General features: G+C 35.6%; 1 protein-coding gene across 1 annotated transcript; it reads right to left on the bottom strand.

The window, feature by feature from the left end:
* Window positions 1–735: 735 nt before the first annotated feature.
* LOC123692320 (MAP kinase-interacting serine/threonine-protein kinase 1-like) lies at window positions 736–23,361 on the bottom strand. The gene is made up of 8 exons (XM_045637055.1): window positions 22,990–23,361; window positions 10,662–10,850; window positions 8,550–8,791; window positions 6,189–6,458; window positions 4,938–5,159; window positions 4,277–4,467; window positions 3,286–3,452; window positions 736–3,020 (listed from the first exon to the last, which is right to left on the bottom strand). The coding sequence occupies exons 1-8, from the start codon at window positions 23,024–23,026 to the stop codon at window positions 2,899–2,901; spliced, it is 1,440 nt and encodes a 479-aa protein (XP_045493011.1). The 5' UTR covers window positions 23,027–23,361; the 3' UTR covers window positions 736–2,898.
* Between the last annotated feature and the right edge of the window lie 3,693 nt (window positions 23,362–27,054).

Genomic DNA, 27,054 nt, shown 5'->3' with positions numbered 1-27,054 from the left:
AGAAAAAGTTATAATCTTAATATTTTCGATACTCTTGAATAAAATATATAAATAATTGACATCCATAATCAACGCCACAGAGCAAGTAAGCAATGTAGCTGTATTTTCTATAACCCATATCTCGTATATTCTCCCCTCGTGCTCTCCTCAGAATGAGGGTATTTGAATAAAATAAAATAAAAAATACGTACATAATACTGGCAATACAGTATAATATTATTTTAGATGCCAACTTATACTTTTTTCGTGGCGCGTAGGTACTGCGTAGAATAATTATTAATACATGCTAATGCCGCGGGTTCGTCCGTGGGTGAAACCCCGCGGCACAACAGCTAGTATAATCCATAATAATTGTTGCTTGCTTGTAATCAATTAATCAATTACAATCAAGTGCCCAAAAAACCTTTTTTTTAATAAACTGCTTTAAAATGGTAGTCAAAAGTCAAAACAAGCAGGAAATAAATCTATACTAAAATTATTATAAAGCTGAAGTTTGTTTGTTTGAACGCGCTAATGTCGGGAACTACTTGTCCGATTTGAAAAATTCATTCAGTGTTAGATAGCCCATTTATCGAGGAAGGCTATAGGAGCGGACTCACTAGTAGGTGGCTAAGTTACGGAATAATCGCTTGTGCACACTTAACGATTACACCCTGTATATCATGCGAGAAAAATGGTATGATAAACTTCTACCTACTTATGATAGGAATAGTACAGTTAAAATAAAAAACAGGATGAAATTCAAACATTTTGTATTTCAATGACAGTTTTAAATCAAAATTTTAGTTGTAAACAAAAAATTTAACAAATTCTGCGTAAATAATTAGATTTGATTGGATAAAGCCACCGGGTTGGGTAAATAAATTTTACTTGAGAAAAATAATGACAATAATTTCATATAAAACAATATCAACAATATATCGCTACGTGTTACTTTTTCCAATCAGTGTACGCAGGATTACAATCTAGCATGTCTATCTTAACATTAGCTTAACATTTCATTCTTTCAGCAATATAAAAGTATTCAAACTGATCACAATATTATGGCAGTCCCATGGAACCCCATGCAACACTTAACCAACACAGTATAAGTCAATAACATATGACATCTCTACAGCCCTTCAGTGCCCAAAGTAAACAAAAAAACACGTCACAAGATCTTTGCACAATTACACTCTGAACTACCGTAAACTCCGCCAAATATACAACCACTATTTGATCGACGTACATTCCTTTACATATTCGAGTGTTAGTTCGCACGGGGACTAATATTCTAATGTATAAAGCAATGCAGTATTGCACCAAAACACGACATAAAATATTTGACGAAGGCATCAATGTCACTTATTGTCCTTATAACTCTCATATAAAAAACTTATCTTGATTGAATCTTACTTAATGAGATGTGGTTTTTCCATCGTTGGTAAAAATGCAAAAACAATCACATATACAGACTAGTATCCGAAAACGCTATCGTAGTTAACAAAAATTTAATTTTATTGCTGGATAGGCCACGAACAAAAGGCAATCACACAAGCTCAATTTCATAACGGATTTCATAAATCCAAAAAAAAAAATATTTATCTGTAGCAGTAATAAAGTATGTAGATCAGCACAACTATCTCAATATAATACGATTTTATCGACCGGGGACGGTCTCGGCGGCGGGCCGCCTCAACATAAACTCACAAAATACTCTACATCGATAAAAACTATTCAGTCGTTTTTATTTATTCATAAAAATATATCTTTAAAAGGCTCAAATAAAACTGTTACAGTTCTAAGTACCGTTCACAGTAGAATTGCGATCGGATCTATCACTGGTGGATATAACCATTGGCACAGTCTACATGCGACTCCACAGCCGTGCGACCGGAGTGCGACTGGCGCGTCGCGTGTCGGATAGTTTCACGATGGATCGCTCGTCACTCGATATCACATTGGACGTGTGCTCGATGGAATGTGACGGGCACAGCCGCGTCTCGCCGCATCGCTTCAACATTCGCCGAATACTGCGCACACTCGGCTTACGGGGTGAATTTGGATGATCAGACGCTCAGTATTGGCCATAAACTCGGTGATCTAGTATATTTTTTAGTCGTCTTTCATATTAACCAACATGAGCGCTGACGGCCGCCCGGTGTCGGGCTAGTCGGTAATCTTGCGACGGTAGATACTCTACAGTTAAGATTCGCTCTAACAACGTAGCGATGTTGACGCATATATATAGAACCCTAGCTTCACTATTCTGCTGCGTCGTCACGGATAAAACATTCTGTTTTCAAAATCAGTGTGTAGAAGTACCATTCTATTTGTTTAGGCACAAGTCAGAAGATTAAAGGCACATGAACTTTATTTCAGGTACAGTTAGTTTTTCAACTGTTACATATTATGTAGTGAATAATATTTCTATTTTCAATTCACCGTCTACATATTTCAGTTTAAATCAATGAATATTTTGTCTTCATCTGTCCAGACACTAGTTATTATCATCAATGTTCAGTGAAGCTAGGGCATTGCGGGAGCAGCTGGCTAGTACGACGGCTGACTGCTAGCGGCCATCGGAAGGTGGCTAGCTGGCGGATGCAGCCAGCCCGCAGCCGGCAGCTAGCAGCACGTGCCCGGTGGCTAGCTGGCGGCTAGCAGCCAGCAGCACGTGCCCGGTGGCTAGCTGGCGGCTAGCAGCCAGCAGCACGTGCCCGGTGGCTAGCCGGCGGCTAGCAGCCAGCAGCACGTGCCCGGTGGCTAGCCGGCGGCTAGCAGCCAGCAGCACGTGCCCGGTGGCTAGCCGGCGGCTAGCAGCCAGCAGCACGTGCCCGGTGGCTAGCCGGCGGCTAGCAGCCAGCAGCACGTGCCCGGTGGCTAGCCGGCGGCTAGCAGCCAGCGGGCGGCCGGCGGCTAGTGCACGGGCAGCGGCTTGTCCTGCAGGCGGCGCCGCAGCAGCTGCGACTCGGTGGGCGGCGACAGCCCCAGTGGCGCGCAGTAGTCGCCGCTCACCGCCATGGTTTGCAGGGCTACACCTAGAAAGACAAACTTGTATCAAAATAATGTCCCAACTTATTTTTACAATATATACAAAAATCTCGACATTGTAAATTTGGTTTCTTGTAATACTTTTTTAACAAAACTAATAATTAATAAGCTGTACTGCTTACTATAACTAAGGACCTGACTTGACTGTAAACTAAACTTCAAAAGACATGATTTTAAATTGGACTTTATTATCTTTGTCAACGTTTCACAGTCTATAAAACTACTTTAATAAAGTCATCATTCGCAACGCACCTGCCCGCTCAATCTCCTCGATGAGCCGGTCGGGCTGGCACGACTTGGTGCAGCGCAGCGGCGGCCGCTCCATGTACGAGTAGTTCATCGAGAAGTGCTGCTGGATCACTCGGTTCACCGCCATCGCTGACTCCGCGAAGTTGGATAAGTTGCGTGCCGACATGTTCCTGTTGGTGGACGGTTGTTGTTATTATTATGATAATTATTAATTATAGATACATAAGTATGCATTAAAAATGACTTATTGTCGTCATGTAAAGAATTAGCTTTATACTAAACAGCTGACAATAAGTATGACTTTGTAATAAATAAGAACAAATGTAAATTGTTCGCTTTAATTTGAATAGCGGTAGCAGTAGGTAGAGGTTGTACAGCCTGTACGTGCGAGTAGGCAGCTACAGTTAGATCTGTAAGGATGGGGACACACTTCGTGTTCACCCTTTGTTGTTGAACTGCGTCCGCGGTTTAACTACATCTAATTCTAAAGGGCGTTGCACACTCATCACTTGATGTAGCGGCATCCACGGTATAGCTACGTCACTCTAAAGTCCGGTGCACACTCACCGCTTGGTGTAGCGGCATCCACGGTATAGCTACGTCACTCTAAAGTCCGGTGCACACTCACCGCTTGGTGTAGCGGCATCCACGGTATAGCTACGTCACTCTAAAGTCCGGTGCACACTCACCGCTTGGTGTAGCGGCATCCACGGTATAGCTACGTCACTCTAAAGTCCGGTGCACACTCACCGCTTGGTGTAGCGGCATCCACGGTATAGCTACGTCACTCTAAAGTCCGGTGCACACTCACCGCTTGGTGTAGCGGCATCCACGGTATAGCTACGTCACTCTAAAGTCTTGTGCACACTCACCGCTTGGTGTAGCGGCATCCACGGTATAGCTACATCACTCTAAAGTCCGGTGCACACTCACCGCTTGGTGTAGCGGCATCCAAGGTATAGCTACGTCACTGTAAAGTCCGGTGCACACTCACCGCTTGATGTTGAGCGGCGTCTGCAGCGGGCGGGCGGGCGCGGTGCGCGCGGCGCGCAGCCAGCCGTGCTGCAGCACGCGCTCGGCGCTCAGCCGGTGCGACGCCTCGCGCACGAGCAGCTGCCGGATCAGGTCCTTCGCCTCGTGCGATATGCCCCCCCACTCCTCTTCCGGGAATGTATATCTGCCCTCCTGTTGAAAAACATATAAATTATTATATTAAGTCTAACTTTATTTTTAGTAAAATTAAAACTTATCATCATCATCAGCCCATATACGTTCCCACTGCTGGGACACGGGCCTCCTATGACAGGCCATAATCCACCACGCTGCCCAAGTGCGTAGGGCAACGCACTGGTGGCAAGGGTAGTACTTAAAACATATATGTACTACTACCCTTTTCCTATTTAAAACTGCGCAAAGTATTTTGACATGGTTTTTTTAAATAGATATACAGTGATCATCGAGAAAGCTTTTAGTTTTAGTATACAGGGTGGAAATTTTCGATGAGCCCTGGAGGGAAAGTACTTGAAATAGAGGAGATAGCAAATTTTGCTGAAAGGAAACATTCCTATTTTTAAAAAGAAATAGAACTGCATTCAAAGATTTTCAAAAATTCACTTGCTTCGGGAATCGAACTAAAAATTTCACCCAGTACACACCTGTATAGAAGTGAAGAGCAGGTCCTGGCACGCGCGGCAGTTCTCGCCGCGCTCCCAGCCGCAGTCGGCGCCGCAGTTGGCGCGGAAGGGCGGGTAGCCGCACAGCAGGATGTACGCGATGACGCCCAGCGACCACAGGTCGCAGCGCTTGTCGTAGTGCGTCGCCGCGGAGCCCGCGAACAGCGACACCACCTCCGGCGCCATGAACTCCGCGCTGCCGACCTGTGACAACGGACAAATCATTTAGATAATATGATAAATAACGCAGAATCTGATGTGGAAAGATGTCATTGATAGCTTGAACTGGGAGATATTTTTAATGTAAGGTTTGTTCGTTCATTTGTAGATGTTTTGTGATTATTTTAACAAAACATTATGTAAATTGATATAATAAGTACCGACTGACTATCAATAGTAGTGAAAGAAATAAGTAGTAAATGACTGTGGAAATTAAGTTTAAACTTTTATTAAATCTGAATATAAATAATTGTAGTTGGAATAATATCTGTTTTTAAAAAAACCTCCCACATTTACTGACAACAACTCTGTAAATTATTCATGAATCAATCTATTGTTAAATGACTGCTATCTCGCACAATTTGACCTCATTTGATATTTCAACCTTGATGCTTACTTATTCTTTACACAAACATTCTAGCTCTCGATGTTTTATCAACATTCTAAAATGTTTACAAAGATAATAAATAACTCAACTTTGAACAAAAACTTTCAGCTTCTAACGGTATTGAATACAGTTTTGTAAACACAACTAACTGTCATATTTAATGCTTTATTTTTCAAAACCATTTCATGTAATTGAGTACAATATCGTGCTATAAACAAGTCAATTAATGTTTATATTCCATAATAAAATTATTCACTTATCATCATGATTAGCAGCTACCAAATAATATGACTACGACTACGAGTAATTTACCGAATTTAGCAATATGACACATGTTAGCTTTGAGGTTAACAAGATACGTTGGGGTTAAAAACACGATGATATTTCTTATGCGATAAAACTTTGTGAAAACAATTTTTTGTACTTATATCTACACTAGTACCAATTAAAAATTATACACGACATAGGAAATCCTAGAGCGAAGATAAGTTAATTTTCCAATTATAAATAAGTATGTTTTATTAACAGGGTTTTTGTAATAATTTTCTAAATAAAACAGGCACAAAGTTTGTGAACAGTCAGTATATTCTGAGTTCTATTTTTTCATTCATATCTTGAAAACTTACCGGTGTCATCAATTGAGGCGTGGCCAGCGGGCTAGCGAGGCTCGACGTGAAGCTTATACCGCTGCCCAGATCGAAGTCGCATATCTTCACCGGGCAGAGCCTGTCCCGATACACGCACAGAATGTTCTCGGGCTTCAGGTCCCTGTGGGCCACGCCCTTGCCGTGGAGGAAGTGCAGTGCGTTCGCTATCTCCCGCACTATCTCCGCTGCTTGCGGCTCTGAGAAGAATTGGTGCTCCTGTATGCGTGATAGGAGCTGGCCGCCGTTGATCTGTAAGGAACGATACATTTATAAAACTTGTAAGTAACATATGGGATCGTTAGGTGGAGTCATAGCTTTGCTGAATTGACAAACAATGTATTCAGATGCTGTAATATAAGGATAAACTATATGGCTAGATTTGTGTCTGGTTACCATTGTAACATTGCATTTTAAAGTGTACCTAACAAGTAAATAATTATTTTATAAGAGTAACAAATCTCTAAACATGTAATTTATAGTCAACACTATTGCACAAAGAGGAAACTACCTTGTATGGACAAGTAATTAATGATAATGCTCTTATATACCCATTATTATTATTATTATCAATAGATCTACTTGTGAACGACTGGCTAATGTAACAATTTCCATACATGTTCTATATTAGAAACGTTTTTATTGATTCTTAAAATTAATGAATATTGAAATGAAATGCAGCCTTGAATAGATATGTTTAAATTTCAATTCATTGTTTATCATATACAGTTATCTGGTAATATTATGCTACCTACCTTGATCGAGCGACCTTAAACATCATAGTTGCTAATACAGTATTCTTTTAATCATTTTCTTGAATAGAAATAAGGTTTCTTTGCCTTAAAATTAAAGTGTTGCTATCCACGTCATATTATAAATTATGTTTAGTATGAAACGATAATATCTGGTATGAACTGATAAATATTTACATTAAAAAATATATACAAGTTAATCATGAGATGATCTCGTAACCTCTACTTGCGCAAACGTTGACCTCTCTATCCAAACATTGATAAACCCATCAATTTAATCAAAGCTGCTTCGTAGCTATTTCCTTATCATATAAACAAATATTTACAAACATTTTCATCACAACTCCAACTGTTATTTTTAGCCGATAATTATTTTCCGCCGTCGTATTGCACTTCAATTTCGTAGAATGCATCAATTAAAATACTTGAAAAATTGCATTTTATTGTGAGCATTTTTCAATTCAACAACCTATTATTTGTCACTCTTTTAATTTTGTTTTTTTTTCTGTTCAATTTTTTGTTTAGTTTTGAACAAATGTGAACACAAAACAAAAATGCCTGCATTCAAGCCTACTGAGTATGAAAAATTGCAACATTGTAATATGACGCAGTGAATATGGATGCTCTGGTTACCAGAGGCCTTACAAGTTAAATCTGATGTATTCAATTTTAATGAGATTTGCTTGTGTCGCCACTTAGCATGCTACCATACCCTTTACATGATAGGTATTCAATATTGGTTCCTGTTTGTGTAACTCAACCTGCATTTTGTTTGGACTTTGGAAAACATAAACTGTATTCTGAATAGTTGTATTACTTTGTAGTTGAGTCTGGCACTACAGGATATTTGTTATTTTTTTATTTTAACTTTGTGCTCTACTTGATATACCTATTAAGATTACTATATTTTTTTTTTATTGAATAAATTATGTTTTAGTTTCTTTCATACAGTGTATTTTTCTCAAATAATAGAAGTTACTGCATTCATTAATGCACTAGTGGATTTAATTTATTAACATAATCTTAACATGTAAATTATTATAATTTAAATTGCATTCTAGAATATTGTACACAGTACACTATCGTCAACGTAACTGACGTCCACAAACGAAACATTGTGCGATACAATCAATACTTCTTTATCACATTTATCGTCAAATATCATTGTCGTCGAATTTCTTATAATCCAATCTACTTTCTAACAAACAATGCGTATACAAATATTATTGTTTTTTGTATTTTCCCGATAAAGAAAATTCGTCATCCGATTACCTGCATTATGTATGATCGATTGTTGTTTATATTGTTTATCTGTTTACAAATTATTTACAATAGCCCCAATGCGATAATAATGTTTCCGTTTATTCACATATCCTGTCACTGAGTTAACTTAAAACTGAAAAGTATACATATTTTGTTATTTACAGAAGTAACCGTAATCGTAATTCGTAGAAACGAACTATAGGGAACTGCTCGACTACGATCTCGCAAGGTAACTAACTATGTACTGATAAGCGAAAATGTGGTAGGTAGGTAAGGTATCTGTCAGTTTTTCTAAAAAAAAATTGTCACTACGGTCTACGACACTCACCTTTTCAAAGACAAGATAGAACTTGTCGGTGTCTTCAAAGAATTCAATGAGCTGGATTATATTCGGATGGCCCTGACAGTAGTGAAAGGTCTCCACCTCGCGGAAGACCCGGGCGCGGGCGTGCCCCGGCACCTTGTCGATGATCTTGACGGCGAACTCCTGGCCCGTGTAGATGTTCACGCATGTCTGTACCGAGGCGTACGCGCCTTCGCCGAGCACCTCGCCGGTTAACTTGTACAAGTCTAAAGAGGAATTATATAAATGAATGTGTGTGCAAGAATATTCTACAATCTACAGAGGAATATGGGACTAGCCGATGTCTTCAGCTCAAAAGCAATAAAGGCTGTCATTAAATAATGTTGCTTCAACTCAGGCCCCGGAATCACAGACACAATAGAAAATCTATTGTGTCGTGGACCAATCGGGCCGCTCGGGGCTCTGGGTTAATAATGCTACTTGAAAATTTTTTGATCAGTAGCAGATCAAACAATTTTCAAATTTTTAAGTATATCGGTTACAAAGGATTTGATTTCTTGTCTCTTTTTACCATGTTAAGAACATCCAAAATGAATCAATCCTGATGCACCAAATATCCTTGAACAAGCCGATTTTAATTTGGTTCAAAACATTATGTAAGTACGTACATGAAAGGGCAGTCTTTCATTTAAGTACGGTAATAAATAAAGGGGAATTAAACGGCTTCAACAAAGGGTAGCCATTAGATAGTTAGGGTGGAATATAAAACGGTACTATAGCAATCTGAATTCTACTTGCTTGGACTTCTGTTCGATTAATATGCAAATTTAGTTCGTCGACGTTTTCGCTGCGTCAGTGCTAGCGTGATGTTTATGGATTAGTGCCAATGGTTCATATAATTCAATTAAGTTGGCCTCCGATACGAAGATTGTTTTCATATTTATTTACTGTTTAAGAAACGTCTTTGACGATTTTCCTTTGTGACAACAATCGGGTCCATTAACAAAATTTAGTTTCTATTAAAAAAAAAAAAACTAAACATATATTTTTTTATTTAATTGAATGTTTTTTAAACAACCAGTATCATCATATAACAAAACCAGTTCCATTATATGACAATAATATAAATTCTGTACATAATCCGCGGCACAAATAAAGTTAACCTTGAACGTATGAAACATTTCAATTAAGGCGGGTAGCTGTAAAACAAAGATTTTATTGCCATTGTTATCACATTGCAGTGACCGTGACCCTTTCAAATGAACTTGCTTCTTGAGTACATTGTGTCGCTTTTTGACTAAAAATATTTATGTAGTGTAGACGTTCAAACAAATTTCCAAAAATTACGAACCATAAAAAGCTCCGAGAGAAGTTTATTCTTATAAAAGTGTTTGTTGTTCCAAATATAACGCTTGGTTTATTTTTGAACGTGGCTGAGGAGTTTACAAAAACAACCTTATTTATAAATAAAAAATCGATTTCACTATGGAACACGGATTCAGTAAAGTGGTAAAACCGCGACAGGAATCATGGTTAAAAATTTAAATTATATGTTTGAGCTTGTTAGTATGTAAATCATTTAAGCAAATCTTATTTTCCGTTTGCATATAGGTACCTATATAAGGTTCATTTATAGCAATGATTCATTATTTACACACAAGTTATGAGCTTAACTTGACATTCATTCAAGTTATTTGCTTATCCTAGAATTTACAGCACATCGTAATAAATATTATGTAATGCCAATTCGAGAAGATTATTATTTAATTGTATTATTTCCCGACATATTAACACTTAGAGGATATCAATAAATAATAAATATTAAATACGGATGTCGAGGTACCATAAATATAATTGTATTTTATACATATATTTACTCCCTGTTCTATCTTACAATCTTTCAGAACTACTCATATGATTATTTATTATTTCCACACCCTTGAAACGATGATCACACACAAGCATTTACTACCCCAATACCACATGTATTATCTATTTTTGCATCCTACATCTACCTACACACAAAGATACTCTAAGACCAACACATAGGAGTTAGGCCTGTATAACACACCTTGTGTCCACAGCCACCACGCTACCAACTAGTTTCACATTGGGACTAGTTTCACATGCACATACCTTGGAAACACGATGTGACCACCGAGCTGCCGGAGCGCTTCTTCCTGCGGCGTTTCCTGCGCGCCTCTTCCTTGCGGCGCTGCAGCTCCTCGCTATCGGGGATCGGCACCGGCGCTGACGCCTCCGGGCCCCTCACAACCTCCTCCGTCTCGCGCTCGCTGCCTGACTGACTGCTGCCGCGACCCACGCCTGGAGCAAAGGAAACATAACATTAGTTTCTTGTTTCTTCAACAACAGATTAATACTAAATATTATATAATGTTACTTTGTCGCAAATCAGCTGATCGGTCAGCTTTACATGAAATTTGGTAGTGATAAATTATAGTCTGGATAACTATAAATGAAGAACTTAATTCGAGGATAATGAACGAACGCTTTGCTTTGTTTATTTACTTTTGCATAGACATCATGTTCACCCCAGTAAGCTAACATTAGGACACCACAAGCCGAATAATGAAGACGTGTAATTATGAACAAGAAAGAGCTTTAATTAGCAGCGAGTGATAACAAACATTGAATGAAAACAATGGCAACACGAACAATGAATATATAAATAAAGAAGCGATATGACTATTTGTTACGAATTTCGAACTCGTAAATTGTTTGTTTTGTTTCTTGTAATTCTAGTTCTATTCATCTAGGTAACCGAAATAAATTATATAGGTATGGCGTTTGAAATTCGATCAATGAAACACGTCACCCGATGCTTATGTTCCTACACAAATAACTTCAAACACGGTTTACAAACTTTCGAAATAATTATTGTATATGGCATTCCGTAAGGTTAAATCGATTACAGGAAAGATAAATCTCAAGCTTAGTTTTGGTAAATTGAAACTAGCCAGTTGATCCAAAGGACAAAAATAGAAGACCTTATACCTTATTGAAACTTTGAACGAGGTCGATAAAAATTTATAGCAGTCGTATAAACATTTACCTATGTATAAATAAAACGCGAACGTTGAAATAGACATTGAACATATTAGTTGGTACACTATAAGACATTTATAGAATTTTAGTTGACTAAAGTTTGGTGCAACTACAACACAAGAGTTATTGTTTTACTGGACCACGAACAAACTTAATTAAGAACACGTCCTTTTACCGCAAATAGACTGTTATGCTATTATCTGTTTTTCTTGTAAACGTGGTCTATGCAATCACGCGACTGTGAGATATAATCCAATTGCAATAGTTATGGAATAAACGATTAACGACGGAGTGGTGAGCAGATGTTTTCATGTGCCCCTTACCACACTATGCATTTACCGATTTAGAGCATAAAGTGTCTACATACTATACTTTTTAGTTTTAACTAGGTAACTGTTACTGGCAACGTCGCGTCAGCACAATAGTGGGATATCACATGAGATATAATCGCGAGTCACAGTCTATTTGTATGTCATTTGGCATAGGAGTAGACTTTGACTTATCAAAATCATATCTTTGTTTCCATTTAACATAATTGCCATTTAAACTTTCGTGCAACTTTCACCGTTTTCACAAATCTTGGTAACTTAAGAATCTTTTTACCCTGATCATAATCAACGTAAACAATTTATAACAGAATCAACATACATAAACATGTAAACAGTTTTATTATGAAATTCTCATTGAATACGCATACTTTCAATGCAGTTCGTGTTAATGTCCACGATGGAACATGATTGTCATTATGAACTTCCAGTAAATTATGCGCAGTAATAAGCAAACCTGTTACCATTTAAAATCGCACAGCTACAGTTTGCAGCCATTTTATCATCGGTACATGTTTAGATAGGGTTACGTGTATCGAAAACAATAAGTGTCGATAGCTCTCACCGCTTTCTGCGTTGGGCCATTGTTTTTGTGGTTTCACCGTGTTCGAGTTGGAATATTAAATGCATGTATTTATTTCCAAACAATTCTCGTCATATTGTAACGAGTATCTGTTCTGTTGTGTAAAACTTTCATTTTAAACTTGAAACACTATACATTATTATTTGTGCGTTATATTACCTACGAAATGATTCACTGTTTAAAAAGTATATTTTATGAAGCTCAGAAACAAACAAATTAACTGTTTTCAGTTCCATATCTATTATTAACGCTGACTATCCCGATTCCCGACCTAAGCTATTACATGACGGGATAATTTTCTCTCGTGTGTTATACACAAAGCGCCACGACATCTGTTAAAACAGATGTTTACAATTTTCAGCCTGATTTCATCGTTCCTTCGAACAATTAGCTATTTGTATCAACGAGTAGCGGCCGTCACAAATGATAATATTCTGATACGTGACTGCAGCTGAGTTGGCAAACAAAGCCGGTTCAACGACCCATAGCCGCGCCCACCGCTGCGTATGCGCCGAGCGCCTACCTACGTTACGCGTTCACTCGACTGCAGGGCCATAGTCATAGATTCTAATTTCAAGCTAACACAGACTTTAATAGCTTCGTTTCAATGTTAGACATGTCTGTACCCTTTAAATAATAAACATCGTCATTAAGTTCTCTATTTTAACGTTTATGTGTGTTTCAATCAAATTAGCTACAAGTTTAGTTTAGCATTATTTGTAAATAGTATGAAAAAGTATCAAAGAAATAAAAAAGCAAATCATACTTTGTACTATGCGACGTAGGTACTTACTTTTCAAGATTTCTAAATACAAAAGTATTGAATTACTTACATTTATTTTATCCGTATAAAACCAAAAACCTCTACAAGAAACGACATGCATCACCTAACTAGCTGTCTTTGTTTCAAAAGAAGATACGGGCTTGAATAACAATGAACGCATATGCTTTATTTCGTATAGTAGGTACAACATAACAAAAGATATAAACTTATAATGATTCAAAAGCAATGCAAACTGTGAAGCTATTACTGCTTTGTAGAAAACAATGTGTTTTCATAATGTTTTGGTTAAAATAGGAAATGGTTTGACATCAATAAAACAATAGTTTTCTGTACCTACTTACAATATTATTCATTCAATTGGAATATTAAAAAAATTAAACATTGATTAAATCGTTAATCAATTGCTCGTTCACTTTAACACAACACAAGTCTTGTAATAGAACATTAAAGCCGTTGCGTGACTTTAAATAATTTAGTCCCATTTACCATTAATTTTATGCGATAAGCGAATAATTATGCCAATATTGTATCGATAGTATTTATGCTTCGTGTTGTATTTACTAACAATGCTGTTTTACTTGCTTTGACTCAAAAGACACATTCTTGTACCGTTGGCGCTAACATAATAAATAGTACAAACAAATAAGAATAACATTTTTGGTTGTATGATGTAATCGTAACTCATATTGGGGCGCGACCTAATCAAATCTTTTTTAATTAGTTTTTTGTTTTGGCACAGGTTATTTATATGTATCACTATTCCTGTTTATGTCTTAGGACTTTTTATATCGATTTAATAACTAAACTTTGTATATATTAGTTCTCGAACTTCGGACATCAACTAAAACTTGTACTATGTTTGTCCTAACTACAAAATTATTGCAATAATATCCGCGGTTAGTATAAAGTTTCGTGCTTCAAACTTTGACAACTGACTGACCTCGCTACGGGCCTCCCTGGTCATCGATAACACATGACGTAACCGCCAAACAACTATGGTCTCTAGACGAATAAAAAACAGGCGAAATTAGCATAAAACCATTGGTCGCTGTAATTCATACAAAACAGGATACATATAATAGTAAACGCGCAATAAAATCGCGATTGTCACAATCAAGCCGTAGGCACGCCCACTTACAGTCACCCATTTCAATGTGCTTCCTGTTTACAAGTATATCTACTTAGTTAATATACCAATAGATCTATTTGTGGACTGAATTAATTAACCGACAATTGTTATTGTTCCTATACGATTCAATTTACTTTCTTTAGTAACGCAAAAAATACAATTAAAAAGATTAAGCAACTCATTTATGGGCATTGAGCATCGTAGCTTCTTGCTTCCTGTCTAAAAATAATACGTTGGTACTTTCAGAGTACATGTATCTATTAATATTTCTTGAAATCTGTTACTATTCGTATTAATCCGCAATATTCATGTTTACGGTATAAAACTATTAGCTTCCGTCCTATTCTCAGACATGATATAACCATATCAATCTAATACTTCTTAGTGGAATCAGGAAATTCGTGTTAACTATGCGTCAGGCTAGAACAAAATCTAAAAACGTCACTCTGCGTGATACAGAAACCCAGTTCTTATCTCGTTAAGAACACCACCCACGTATCACCTTGGGTCAATGTATTATCGGACAGCGAATAATGAAAATAGAGTAGATCACAATTCACAAAGAATATTGAAACATTAAATGTCTGACACAAATCATAATATCTAAAATTACACACATGAGCTACCTATTTCGGATATTTTAAAAGGTGAGCAAAATGGTGGCATTTGGGACAATTCGTTTTACATCAAATATTTGCAATATGTGATATAAAAGATAAAGTACTTAATCACCTGAAGACTTATCTCGCCGAATGAGGCCAATATTCAAGATTATTGGTGTCAAACGCATGAGATAGTTTGCCAAAATTATATTATGTATCTTTAAATTTCTATAGATACGAGTATCAATACTACGTGCTAAATTAATTCATTTACGCTTTGTATTTCTTGGGGCTTTATGAATGTTATATAGACTACAAATTGGAATATTGTAAATTATATACTGATTATACGATCATATCACAATTTCCGATAGTCATTAATCTCTCGTACAAACCCCACAATCAAGACATTGGAGTAATTTATCGGAGACATAACATATTATATGTTTAATGGGGAAGAGAATGTTTACTTTCACATCAAATGCCAAGAACATAACAGAGGTCAAGTGTTTTGCAACTCATACTATCACAATATTATGGTTGCATGACTTTAATAACAAATAATAATAGTACTAAATAAAATGTAATGGTACAAATAATAGTAATAATATATGTAATTTAGCAAGAATTATTTCCATTGGTTTGGTTTACGTTTGCATGTGCGAATTAGCCGAAGATTCACTATTGACCAGATAAAGTATTACAACTATCACAGTTTACAGATATATACTACGTACAATTTTGTCTGGTCAAGAGTGAATACTCAGCTTAAGGTCTATCTAAAACACGTCTAGATAATGCCTCACATGTCCACCGCGTGATAGTTATTCGACTGTAAGCTCACCACGTGGCGTTCGATTACGTAAAAACTACACCAATAAATGACCAATAATTACAAAACATGTCTGCCTAAATAAAGCCTTAATCTATCGAGACTGAACTACTGTAAATAACCAAATATATTTTGAATTGTACATCAACATTGTAATGAGCAAATTTTCCCAATTTAGTGCAATCAAATTACTTATTTATTCTGAATGGAGTATCTAATATCTATAGTAGATAGGTACTTTTACATGCAAAATAAATTATTAATTAATAATTTTAATTTGCTTACGACAAGGTATTTCGCCCTGGCAACGGCGTACTGATTTCTACTTTCTAATCTCACTTTAATGCATTGAACTGTAGCTATTGCACAGTACCAACCTTACATTTTTCTTTAGTTTCAATTTTATCGACACAATAAAAATCCAATTAGATATCATCTAGATTCTAGGTATTTCAAATCTAAAAATACAGACTTCTTCAAGAGAGTCCTTTGCAATAAGATATTTTCTTCGTAAAAAATAATACCTACCTGTAATGAAGTTATAGTCGAAGGCAAAAGATACGGTGTAAACTGTTAGCGTTGTAAAGAACAATGAATATAACCCCGGGCTTAGGCACAAATATAGGTAGGTAGTCTATGCTTTGTGCTTTTCTGTTACGTAACCTGTTCAAGAATACATGTGCCGTTTAACAAGAACGATGAGTTGACAGTTGACACTAATATTTGCGTTTACGCAGATCATATTGTACAACAGTAACTCTGTGGGTAGTTAACGACAAACGTTGTCAAACATTTTGCCAACTAGGTCTGGCACCAAATAACAAACAGATGTTAAAAGTTTAACGTCCTTTTCGCTTTTGGGGCACCCTTAAACTATTTTTTCACTTCAGTAGCGTATCTGTTATTAGTAATCTTGCCTTTGCCATGTCTGTACATTTTGGAAATATGTTTATTCGTTAAAAAAAATATTAGCTTCTTTGATAAATATGAAAAAACAAATACCACACGACATAGAGAAAGATTGCGCTTACCTAAAATCCGCCTTGCGCTATTTAGAAACAATGCGTATTGCATGGCAATCACTATTTTCAATCACTTACCAATAAAAATTAGGGAACTGACATCGAATATTTTTAAAAATAAAGTATAATATAGACTGCTGCAAGCTAAAAATTATTATAGTGTTAAGGAATATTTGAACGATAATGACATTAATGTATGAGTTTTAATATAAATATTTAATTGTAATTTTGTATGTATTTCGTAATTTATTATCTTTTTTTTTTTGTTTTTTGTTCATTGAATGTATTAATGTGTACCTATATTATTGATAATCTTATTTGTACTTTCAAAAATTTTTGCACGCCATTTACAATGGCAGTATACCTATGTGATATTAATATTGTATATTAACACCTTTGTATGACCATATACGTGCAAATAAACAGATTTGATTTGATTTGATTTGATTTAAAGTACTGTTCTCTATGAAGATATAATATGTTTTTGTATGAACAACTACATAGCACATAGAGTAATTCAATAAGGAAAAACGTAGTTTGTAATAACTAATAAGTATAACCTGCATTGCCTATATATAGATGTACATAATACATATACCTATATCGTTGAAGCAACTGCTTACAGTTGGTATGCAAATACCTACTACTTCGCACGAGAATCGATTTACAAAGGGGTAGAACTAGTGAGGGGGTGGGCTTATTACTATAACCAGCTGTAGATTTCGTAACGGTCAAGGTTGCTCATTAATTTAATTGTATGTACCTATAATATGTTCCATTTTTATTTTTTTCACATGTGAATTGCATCCAAAGTAAACTAACAAGTAACTTGCAATTTTTAATAATATTTGGATGTTTATGCTATTTTTCAAACACGGATCTTCGCAGATCAGAATTTTAAACAATAACCAATAATTCAGACAAAACCTCGTTCAAAAGATAAAAATAAACCACGTTATCTTTTATATTCCCGTACCTACATTATCACAGACTCGATAAACGGCCCATTTGTGTTCAAACGCTTAGCTTTGAATTATTGTAAATAGGCGCTTTTATAGACAGTATCTAGCAGTCTGTAAGTATATGTACCACGTATGTACTTACAGCGATGTTTACACAAGCTTAGTGCGCAGTTTGGTGTTAGGTGACCTTGACAATGAACGGGGCGTCGCGCTCTAGTGGCCATGTTGGAATGAAATGGTGAGAATAATGAAATTATTGCATAAAATTAACCGACTCAACATTTACAATCAACGTTCCATTGCTAGAAAACACGTTAAAACTACGCGTTTTTATCGAAACCTGATAAAACACAATCATTTAAGATGATAATTTATGAACATACTTATTTAAAACAGCAACGTAGGGTCATTGCGCTGGTTTTCGTCCAATTATAGGAGTTGCCAACTTTGTGATACGAAATAAATTCTTTGGAGCACCCTTCCTTAAACATATAATTTTTTTTTAAGTCCTTATATAGTCTTCTTTAAGATAATATTAAGGGAAAATAAATCATTTCGATGTATCTTTTTATTTAAATTATTTTCTGCAAAAGTAGGGTAAATGCTAGTTTTCGTCCAAAAAAACTGGTTTTCGTCCTAGTGTAAGCTAGTTTTCGACCACCGTGTAGAAAAAGGAGGGTAGGTCAACTATTAAGTTAAAAATCAATTACAGGTAAATATATACGTTTATTTAATTACTTAACATTACAATTTCTCACTACCTTACAGGTTTAGTTTTACTTGTGGTTTTACTAATAATAATCAATATAGGGTCATTGCGCCTGTTCGCGTCCACCTGCCTATTCGCGTCCATTTTGCGGATATCTTTTAGAAAATACGCGAAAATAAGTATACTTTCTGTAAAATTGTAATAAGAAAAATTTCCGATAATACCTCAATGTATAAGAGACATGCACTCATATTCAAAATATTCCTGTGCACCGCCTATCCTATTTTAAAAAAATATTTAATTTTGGCTATTAAACGAGAGAGCTAAAACGCGCGGGATTTTGAGAAAAAAATAGTGCGCAGCGTCGCGTTTGACGGTAAGTATCTTATTGTTAAATGTGAATTTTTGAATATGTAACTGTTTCTTTACTTTGCTAACAAAACATGGAATAGTATGGATTATGAATCAGCTTATTTCTTTTACAATTAATAGCTAAAATAAGGTGGACGCGAATTACTACACCGAATTTGCACAACTTCCATTTTGCGTCCACGGTGGGCGCAAACTATACCTATTAATAGTGCATAACAATAGAACATATTGCGTCCACATTGTTTTTCATTACGTAGCAATGAATTGTTTGTTAAAATATGTAATTTAAAATAGATTGTAAATTTTTGACTGAGACCACAAGTTGATAATTTAAATTTTCATTCAAATTAGCAAATTTTTATGCTATTTTTTTTCATTTTAAAATGGGTATTCTAAGAATGAGACTAGTATCTTTGAGAATGAGAGTCAATAGGTAAGTCTGTGGTTAAGAAAATAATATAAACAAAAAGAAATTTAATTCATTAGGAACTATTAAATAACGTTTATAATATAACGTTGTTTTTTGTTAATTTTTAGTTCTATTAATGATGAGAAGATAAATATAAATAAGTTTTTCGAGTTTCCTTACAGTGAATTATATTAATAATAATGTTGATTTTAGGGTTCCGAACCTCAAAAGGAAAAACCGGAATCCTTGTAGGATCACTTTTATATCCGTCCGACTATATGTCCGTCTGCCGGTCTGTCTTTCTGTCAAGTCCCTTTTTCTCAGTAACGCGTTCAGGTATAAAGCTGAAATTTATACTGAATACTCAAGTCTACGGTCCCTTGAAGCAGTGAAAAAATCAAACTTATAAGCCAAAGAATTCAAAAGATACAGCCGTTTATGCTTCAAATTTTCGCAAATTTCGACATTCGCTAGGGAATCAAAACCTACAGGGTTATTTACGTGAACACAGACACTTAAAGTTTGGTACGAAGCAACGTTTTATAGCACGAATAAGGGAAATATTGAAAAAAATAATCATTAACAGTTAAAACATATGAAAAAAAAAGCAGGTTAATACGGAACCCTCGGTGTGCGAGTCCCACTCGCATTTGGCCGGTTTTTATTAAATAACTATATTCGTAAATAAATAATTTATTAAAATCTAATTTTTATTTGCATTTATCTGATAAAATATCACCCAATACACTCTAAATTCCTTTTCTAAGCTGGTGGACGCGAACTGGTCCACGGGTGGACGCAAACTGGAATTTTTGGACGCGAACTGGGTAAAACGCCTAATTCTGCTATTTGTCTAGATAAATAAAAACCACATGATATTTCCAACACAATTGAAAGTAAATCTTATAATAGACTATGTAATGAACACGTTACATAAATTTTGGGTGGAAATTTATTCTGGAACATTTTTATTTTCTACTTCAAACTTTCCAACTGCACTAAGTGGACGCGAACTGGCGCAATTACCCTAACTAGTCAACACTGAGATCTATGTAGCACTTGGCAGTCCTTATAGGCGTTAGTGATGACTGTATAATCATTCGTAATAAAGAAAGGAATGCGTTGCTTACAATGTAAATGAAACAAGTAATAATTACAGGACTAAGAAATAACATCAAAAAACAGAAATATTCATTCTAACAACAAAAATTTTCATTCTAATACTTTGTTTATCAAATGAAACGTACTATAAACACACAGCCATAATAATAAGTTTTAGCTACAGAATCTTCAGTGTACGCAGCGTCTTTTTTTTCTAGACTCCTTCGAGACCATCTAAAAACAATAAGATCTTTCTGAGGATACGTTGAGTAAGTATAATAAAAAAATACTGCATTGGCAAAACAGACCTAGAATAAAAGATGATACTCAAGTGAATGATAATCAAGAAAAATACAGTGTATTATGTCTGACCTACCCCCATTTATGCTACGAATAATTGACTCTACTTCACATAAGGAGAATGATACATGACTGAATGAATGACAATATTAGGTACCTACAACACTCTGGCCCTCACCAATTATTTATAAGGAAGATACTGAATAGAAAACTTTTCAATACGTAAAAATAGACGAAAAGTAATGCAAAAGAATGGCTATATTTAATTTTTGGATACTCCAATACTCATTCATGGACGAAAACTAAAACATTTAAAGCTAAATTTAGTTTTCGTCCACTTCTTTAAATATTTTTTTATTTTGGCAGCACTGACATAGCAGTGGACGGAAACCAAAAAAACTGAACTAATAGCAATAAAGATCACTTCGGGAGAAACTATTCAGTATTTTAAAGGTCCGATAAAGTAAAATGACCCTAACAAATATTCACGTAGCTGTTTGAGTTTCCGTCCACTTGGACGAAAACCAAATATTTTGAGAATTTGGTAACCTAGTATCCGTCCACTTAATATTTCGAAGAGTATTATAAAAATGTATGATAAACACTTATAATTGCGTTTATTATGCTTATAAATAAACATACGTACCAAAAACATTACGTAAACTAGCTAAAACAGTGATTTACCTTACCATGAACTTTTCTCGCCGGCAAATTTTTCTCTCGCGCGATGACATCTGCAAGGCACGTATGCGAAGCGGCCACTTTTACGTTAATTTTTTGAACTCTCTTCTTGTCAAATCAAATTTTAATGTTGATAGTACTGTTGCTTAAACATTATGGACCGTAAAAAGTGCAAACTTGCGCGGGAAGGTAGGTTTGTATTCAAGTTTTACGCACGTGATTGTAGCAGGTCAGTCAAATGGACGAAAACAGAAGCTGGACGGCAAACCAGCGCAATTACCCTACCTAATAAAAACTTCTACGTACCTACCTAGGCATATATAAAGATTTAATGACACATGATAAATTAAATTCATTTAGCAATATTTACATTTTGTATTTACAAACACATGCACAGACGTTTCAAAATATCATAGGTACCTACCTACCTACGATATTATCATTACGAAATCGGTCAACGTCCGCACTAACATGAACTTTGTTATTTTAAATTGTATCAAATTCTGTTGTATTCAACAAGATATCCGTTCATGATGATACTTACATGGTCAATCATTGTATACCCACTTAAATTGATAATTTGCAGTTTGAACTACCTACTAAATATACCTACCTACCTAGGTATATCAATTTTTAGAACACAAATCTCTACAAAATAAAAATATAGGTACCTAGGTAAGTATACATAGCTAATAGCCTCCGTATTGATTTCATTGAACAATAATTGAACATAACTACCAACCTAGGTACTAACTAGCCTAACACTTAACAGAAAATATCATAAATATAGGTACAACCAAATAAGATTGATTGATTTGCCATTAGGGTAATGGATAAATTATAATGAACATAAAAACAACTTTTGTTATATAACTCACGACTTTAAACTAAGTAGGTACCTAGTAGGTAATTATCCATAACTGGCCACGAAAGCTCATTTCAAGGATTTCTAAATAGAACTGCAATAAGATTTGCGTCACTGTAACGTTGTATAATGCAATTTTCAGTGCCTGTGGTCAGGTTTACAACCTTTACCTACAAAATGTATTACCTATTATCCTACGTGTGTAACACATTCAAAACATTTGTATACACGATATCCCTCATAAATAAAATTGTTTCTGGGTAGGTAGGTATAGGTACCTAGTTTAAACAAAAATTTAGGAATTACTGCAAAATCGTACTTAAATAAATAAATAAATAAAAATAAGATATAAACCAAATGACTACAAAACAACGCTCTCCATAGCTACCTATTTCAAATACACACGTATTACAATACAACAATTCTACGAATTAAGTGTTTATAAATAGGCAATTTAAAAGCACCCAATCTAAAAGATGACGCCAGCAACTACGGTCAAAGATCGAAAACCGGTCGAAATTATGCAAAGTAAGAGATTGTACAAGTTTATTAATAACTTTTCTTATATATGATTATTTTTCTTATACGAATAAAAGATAAAAAAATCGGTCGACAAAATATGCAGCGGGTAGAATGATTAATTACAACAACCGAAACAAACATAAAAATCCCGTAGTCCGGAAACAAAATAAAGCATAAAGAAATAATTCAATAAACTTACCGCTATCTACACTTTCTTCTGAGATCTTTTTCACCATTTTGATATTGATATTTTCCTGAATATACAACGACAACAAAATTATCGAGTAGGTGGTACTACTCTTGAAAAGCCGCTTTCAAACTTGTGCGGCCGCCTTCTCGACGAGAAATCGGAACGGCGCTTTGTTGAAGATAATGGAAAATAAACGCCGAAACTAAAAAGTTGATAAAGCACCACCGTCGAGAAGGATTTACGGAAAACGTGCCGGAAGGTATAAACAAACACTGTTAGAAGGCGGAATTAAAAATTACTGGTGTCGTTAGCGCTCCATCCTACACACGCCCGCCCGTTCGATGTTCTGAAATCCAACTGAAGAATTATTGCCGGTTCGGTTCGACATCGGCAGATCGCGGCGTAGGTACATCGCATTACCCCTTGCCCCACGCTCTTTCCCCCGCGAGTGCGTTGTTGTGGTTCTAGAGCCGCGCATGCGTACTCGCTCACACCGCTGGCTGACGTGTTTACATTTTTGTCGTTAATTTTTTCGTTGTGCCATGAAGATGTGTGGCGTGGTATAGCTCAGATTGAAGATTCCCATACAAAACATTGTACATATTATCATCTACTTTAGGACCATAAGGGATACTCAATATAATAATTCATTTTTTGGTATACCTACTTAAAGCCTACTTATTATAGAAATCGTAACACGTCCATCGTCATGCATGTAATATTATGTAAGTCTAAACATAATACCTAGGAAGGTATATATTATTATTTTCAGCTATTCACGTTGCATTGCATCATCTTTGGATTACAAATACCTAATTACCTATTATTCTTTTTTTACACGTAGCGGTACAAAATGATGTTTTGAAGATTATGGAGAATCGTAAGACACATAGACGGCAAATTTTATCTTACTAGCTGTTATAAACTAAGGGTAGGTATAAATGATAAACTCGATATAAACTCTATGTCTACATGACGTACCTACCTAGTCACATACCTAAACAACGTTGTTTACATTATTTTAATAGCAATGTAGGTACCTACGTACTAATTAAAGTTCTTACATTACCTACCTACCTAGGTATATTTTAATTTGTATAATGTACGTACCTACCTAGGTACCTATTTCCAGAGCGTAGGCAGTAGGCACAGGCCGCACAGGCACAGTTACCTCGTACCTACCTACTTTAAATTTTAAAGAAACGTCTTACTGTACCTATTGAATGATCTTTTAAATAAAATAGGGCATTCTTGAATAGCATAGATTATAGATACCTAGCACCTAATTAAATTTTTATGTTATACCTACCTACCTAATAATTATTAATTAAAAGTAAGCTATGAAAGTAAGTTAAATTTATGTAGGTATGATTGTGTTTCTAATCGATCGTCACAATCCTCTTTCATTTACTTCTCCTTTTGTGACCTTCATATTTCTGGGCATTTGTTGACAAACAATGTTCAGGAGCAGTAAATACGGCGCAGTACGCACGTGGTACGCGCAAACCGGTTTGACCGGCAACCGGCGACGCCATGTTTGTTGTCACGCCACTCTTCCGTCTCGCTCTTTCATTGAGCTGTGCACGAATTCAAGCTCTTTGTTCCACATAGGCTCGGTCTCACGTCTCGCTCGCACTTTACTATTTGGTGCTCGAGCTCGTTTCGCCTCTTGGGCCTACGTGACCAAATGAAACCCTTTTATAAATGGATAGATAAGTACCTACAAACTTCTCAATTGATAATATACCTATGCGAATCAATGCCGACATCACCAACACGAAGCAGTAACAATTTTGAGTAGGTACCTACACAATAAATTATATCACACACGAGTTTTAAAAATTCAAAGGATTAAAATATAATTTGCACATAGGGTCATTGCGCCTGTTCGCGTCCACCTGCCTATTAGCGTCCATTTTGCGGACATCTTTTAGAAAAGTCACGAAAATAAGTATACTTTAAGTAAAATTGTAATAAGAAAAATTTCCGATAATACCTCAATGTATAAGAGACATGCACACATATTCAAAATATGCCTGCGGACCGCCTATCTTATTAAAAAAAAATATTTAATTTTGGCTATTAAACGAGAGAGCTAAAACGCGCGGGATTTTGAGAAAAAAATAGTGCGCAGCGTCGCGCTTGACGGTAAGTATCTTATTGTTAAATGTGAATTTTTGAATATGTAACTGTTTCTTTACTTTGCTAACAAAACATGGAATAGTATGGATTATAAATCAACTTATTTCTTTTACAATTAATAGCTAAAGTAAGGTGGACGCGAATTACTACACCGAATTTGTACAACTTCCATTTTGCGTCCACGGTGGGCGCAAACTATTACCCTTAGTGCATAACAATAGAACATATTGCGTCCACATTGTTTTTCATTACGTAGCAATGAATTGTTTGTTAAAATATGTAATTTAAAATAGATGGTAAATTTTTGACTGAGACCACAAGTTGATAATTTAAATTTTCATTCAAATTAGCAAATTTTTATGCTATTTTTTACTTTGATATCCGTCCGTCCTTATGTCCGTCTGCCGGCCTGTCTTTCTGTCAAAACCCTTTTTCTCAGTAACGCGTGGAGGTATAAAGCTGAAATTTATATTGAATACTCAAATCTACAGTCCCTTGAAGCAGTGAAAAAATCAAACTTAGAAGCCAAAGCAATCAAAAGATACAGCCGTTTATGCTGCAAATTTTCGCAAATTTCGACATTTGCAAGGGAATCAAAACCTACAGGGTACTTTACATGAATACAGCCACTTGAAGTTTGGTACGAAGCAACGTCTTATAGCACAAATAAGGGAAACATTGAAAAAATAATCATTTACAGTTAAAACATATGAAAAAAACAGGATGATACGGAACCCTCAGTGTGCGACTCCCACTTGCATTTGGCCGGTTTTTATTAAATAACTATATTCGTAAACAAATAATTTATTAAAATCTGATTTTTATTTGCATTTATCTGATAAAATATCACCCAATACACTCTAAATTCCTTTTCTAAGCTGGTGGACGCAAACTGGTCCACGGGTGGACGCAAACTGGAATTTTTGGACGCGAACTGGGTAAAACGCCTAATTCTGCTATTTGTCTAGATAAATAAAAACCACATGATATTTCCAACACAATTGAAAATAAATCTTAAAATAGACTATGTAACGAACACGTTACATTAATTTTGCGTTGAAATTTGTTATGGAACATTTTTATTATCTCCTTCAAACTTTCCAACTGCACTAAGTGGACGCGAACAGGCGCAATTACCCTAACTAGGTAGGTACCGAGTTAGCATACAAATTCAAAATGAAAAAAAAAGTGCATTTTGCATTGCTGACTGTCCTCTGCGCCGCGGCCGCGGCCGCTATTTGGATTTATTTTATTTTATGACACATTATAAGTACCTACCTACCTATTTTGTTCCCAAAATAATATTCAAAATTAAAAGTCGGGATTTTATTAAAAAAAAATGATATCTACTTTTAGCTATACCTAGGTACCTACTTAGGTAGTAGGTAGCCATTGTAAGGGAATCTTTCACTATTGTTGAAAATCCTACGTACACTCGTAGAAGGTAGGTAGGTACTTACCTAGGGTCATTGCGCCTGTTCGCGTCCACAGGCCTATTCGCGTCCATTTTGCGGATATCTTTTAGAAAATTCACGAAAATAAGTATACTTTAATTAAAATTGTAATAAGAAAAATTTCCGATAATACATTAATGTATAAGAGACATGCACACATATTCAAAATATGCCTACGGACCGCCTATCCTATTTAAAAAAAATATTTAATTTTGGCTTTTAAACGAGAGAGCTAAAACGCGCGGGATTTTAAGAAAAAAATAGTGCGCAGCGTCGCGTTTGACGGTATGTATCTTATTGTTAAATGTGAATTTTTTAATATGTAACTGTTTCTTTACTTTGCTAACAAAACATGGAATAGTATGGATTATAAATCAGCTTATTTCTTTTACAATTAATAGCTAAAATAAGGTGGACGCGAATTACTACACCGAATTTGTACAACTTCCATTTTGCGTCCACGGTGGGCGCAAACTAT

The sequence above is a fragment of the Colias croceus genome, chromosome 6 (genome assembly GCF_905220415.1).
Source record: "Colias croceus chromosome 6, ilColCroc2.1".
NCBI classification, from domain to species: domain Eukaryota; kingdom Metazoa; phylum Arthropoda; class Insecta; order Lepidoptera; family Pieridae; genus Colias; species Colias croceus.
Note: the sequence above shows the minus strand (reverse complement) of the source record. Positions and strands in the feature narration are given on the sequence as shown.

Bases quoted from the DNA above. Each gene is read 5' to 3' on its own strand.
- LOC123692320 (XM_045637055.1), bottom strand. From the start codon at position 23,026: ATGGTGAAAAAGATCTCAGAAGAAAGTGTAGATAGCG. The intron at 5,160-6,188 runs GTAAGTTTTCAA...CCGTTGTCACAG, and splicing joins CGCCTCAATTGATGACACCG to GTCGGCAGCGCGGAGTTCAT. The intron at 4,468-4,937 runs GTGTGTACTGGG...GTTTTTCAACAG, and splicing joins TGCTCTTCACTTCTATACAG to GAGGGCAGATATACATTCCC.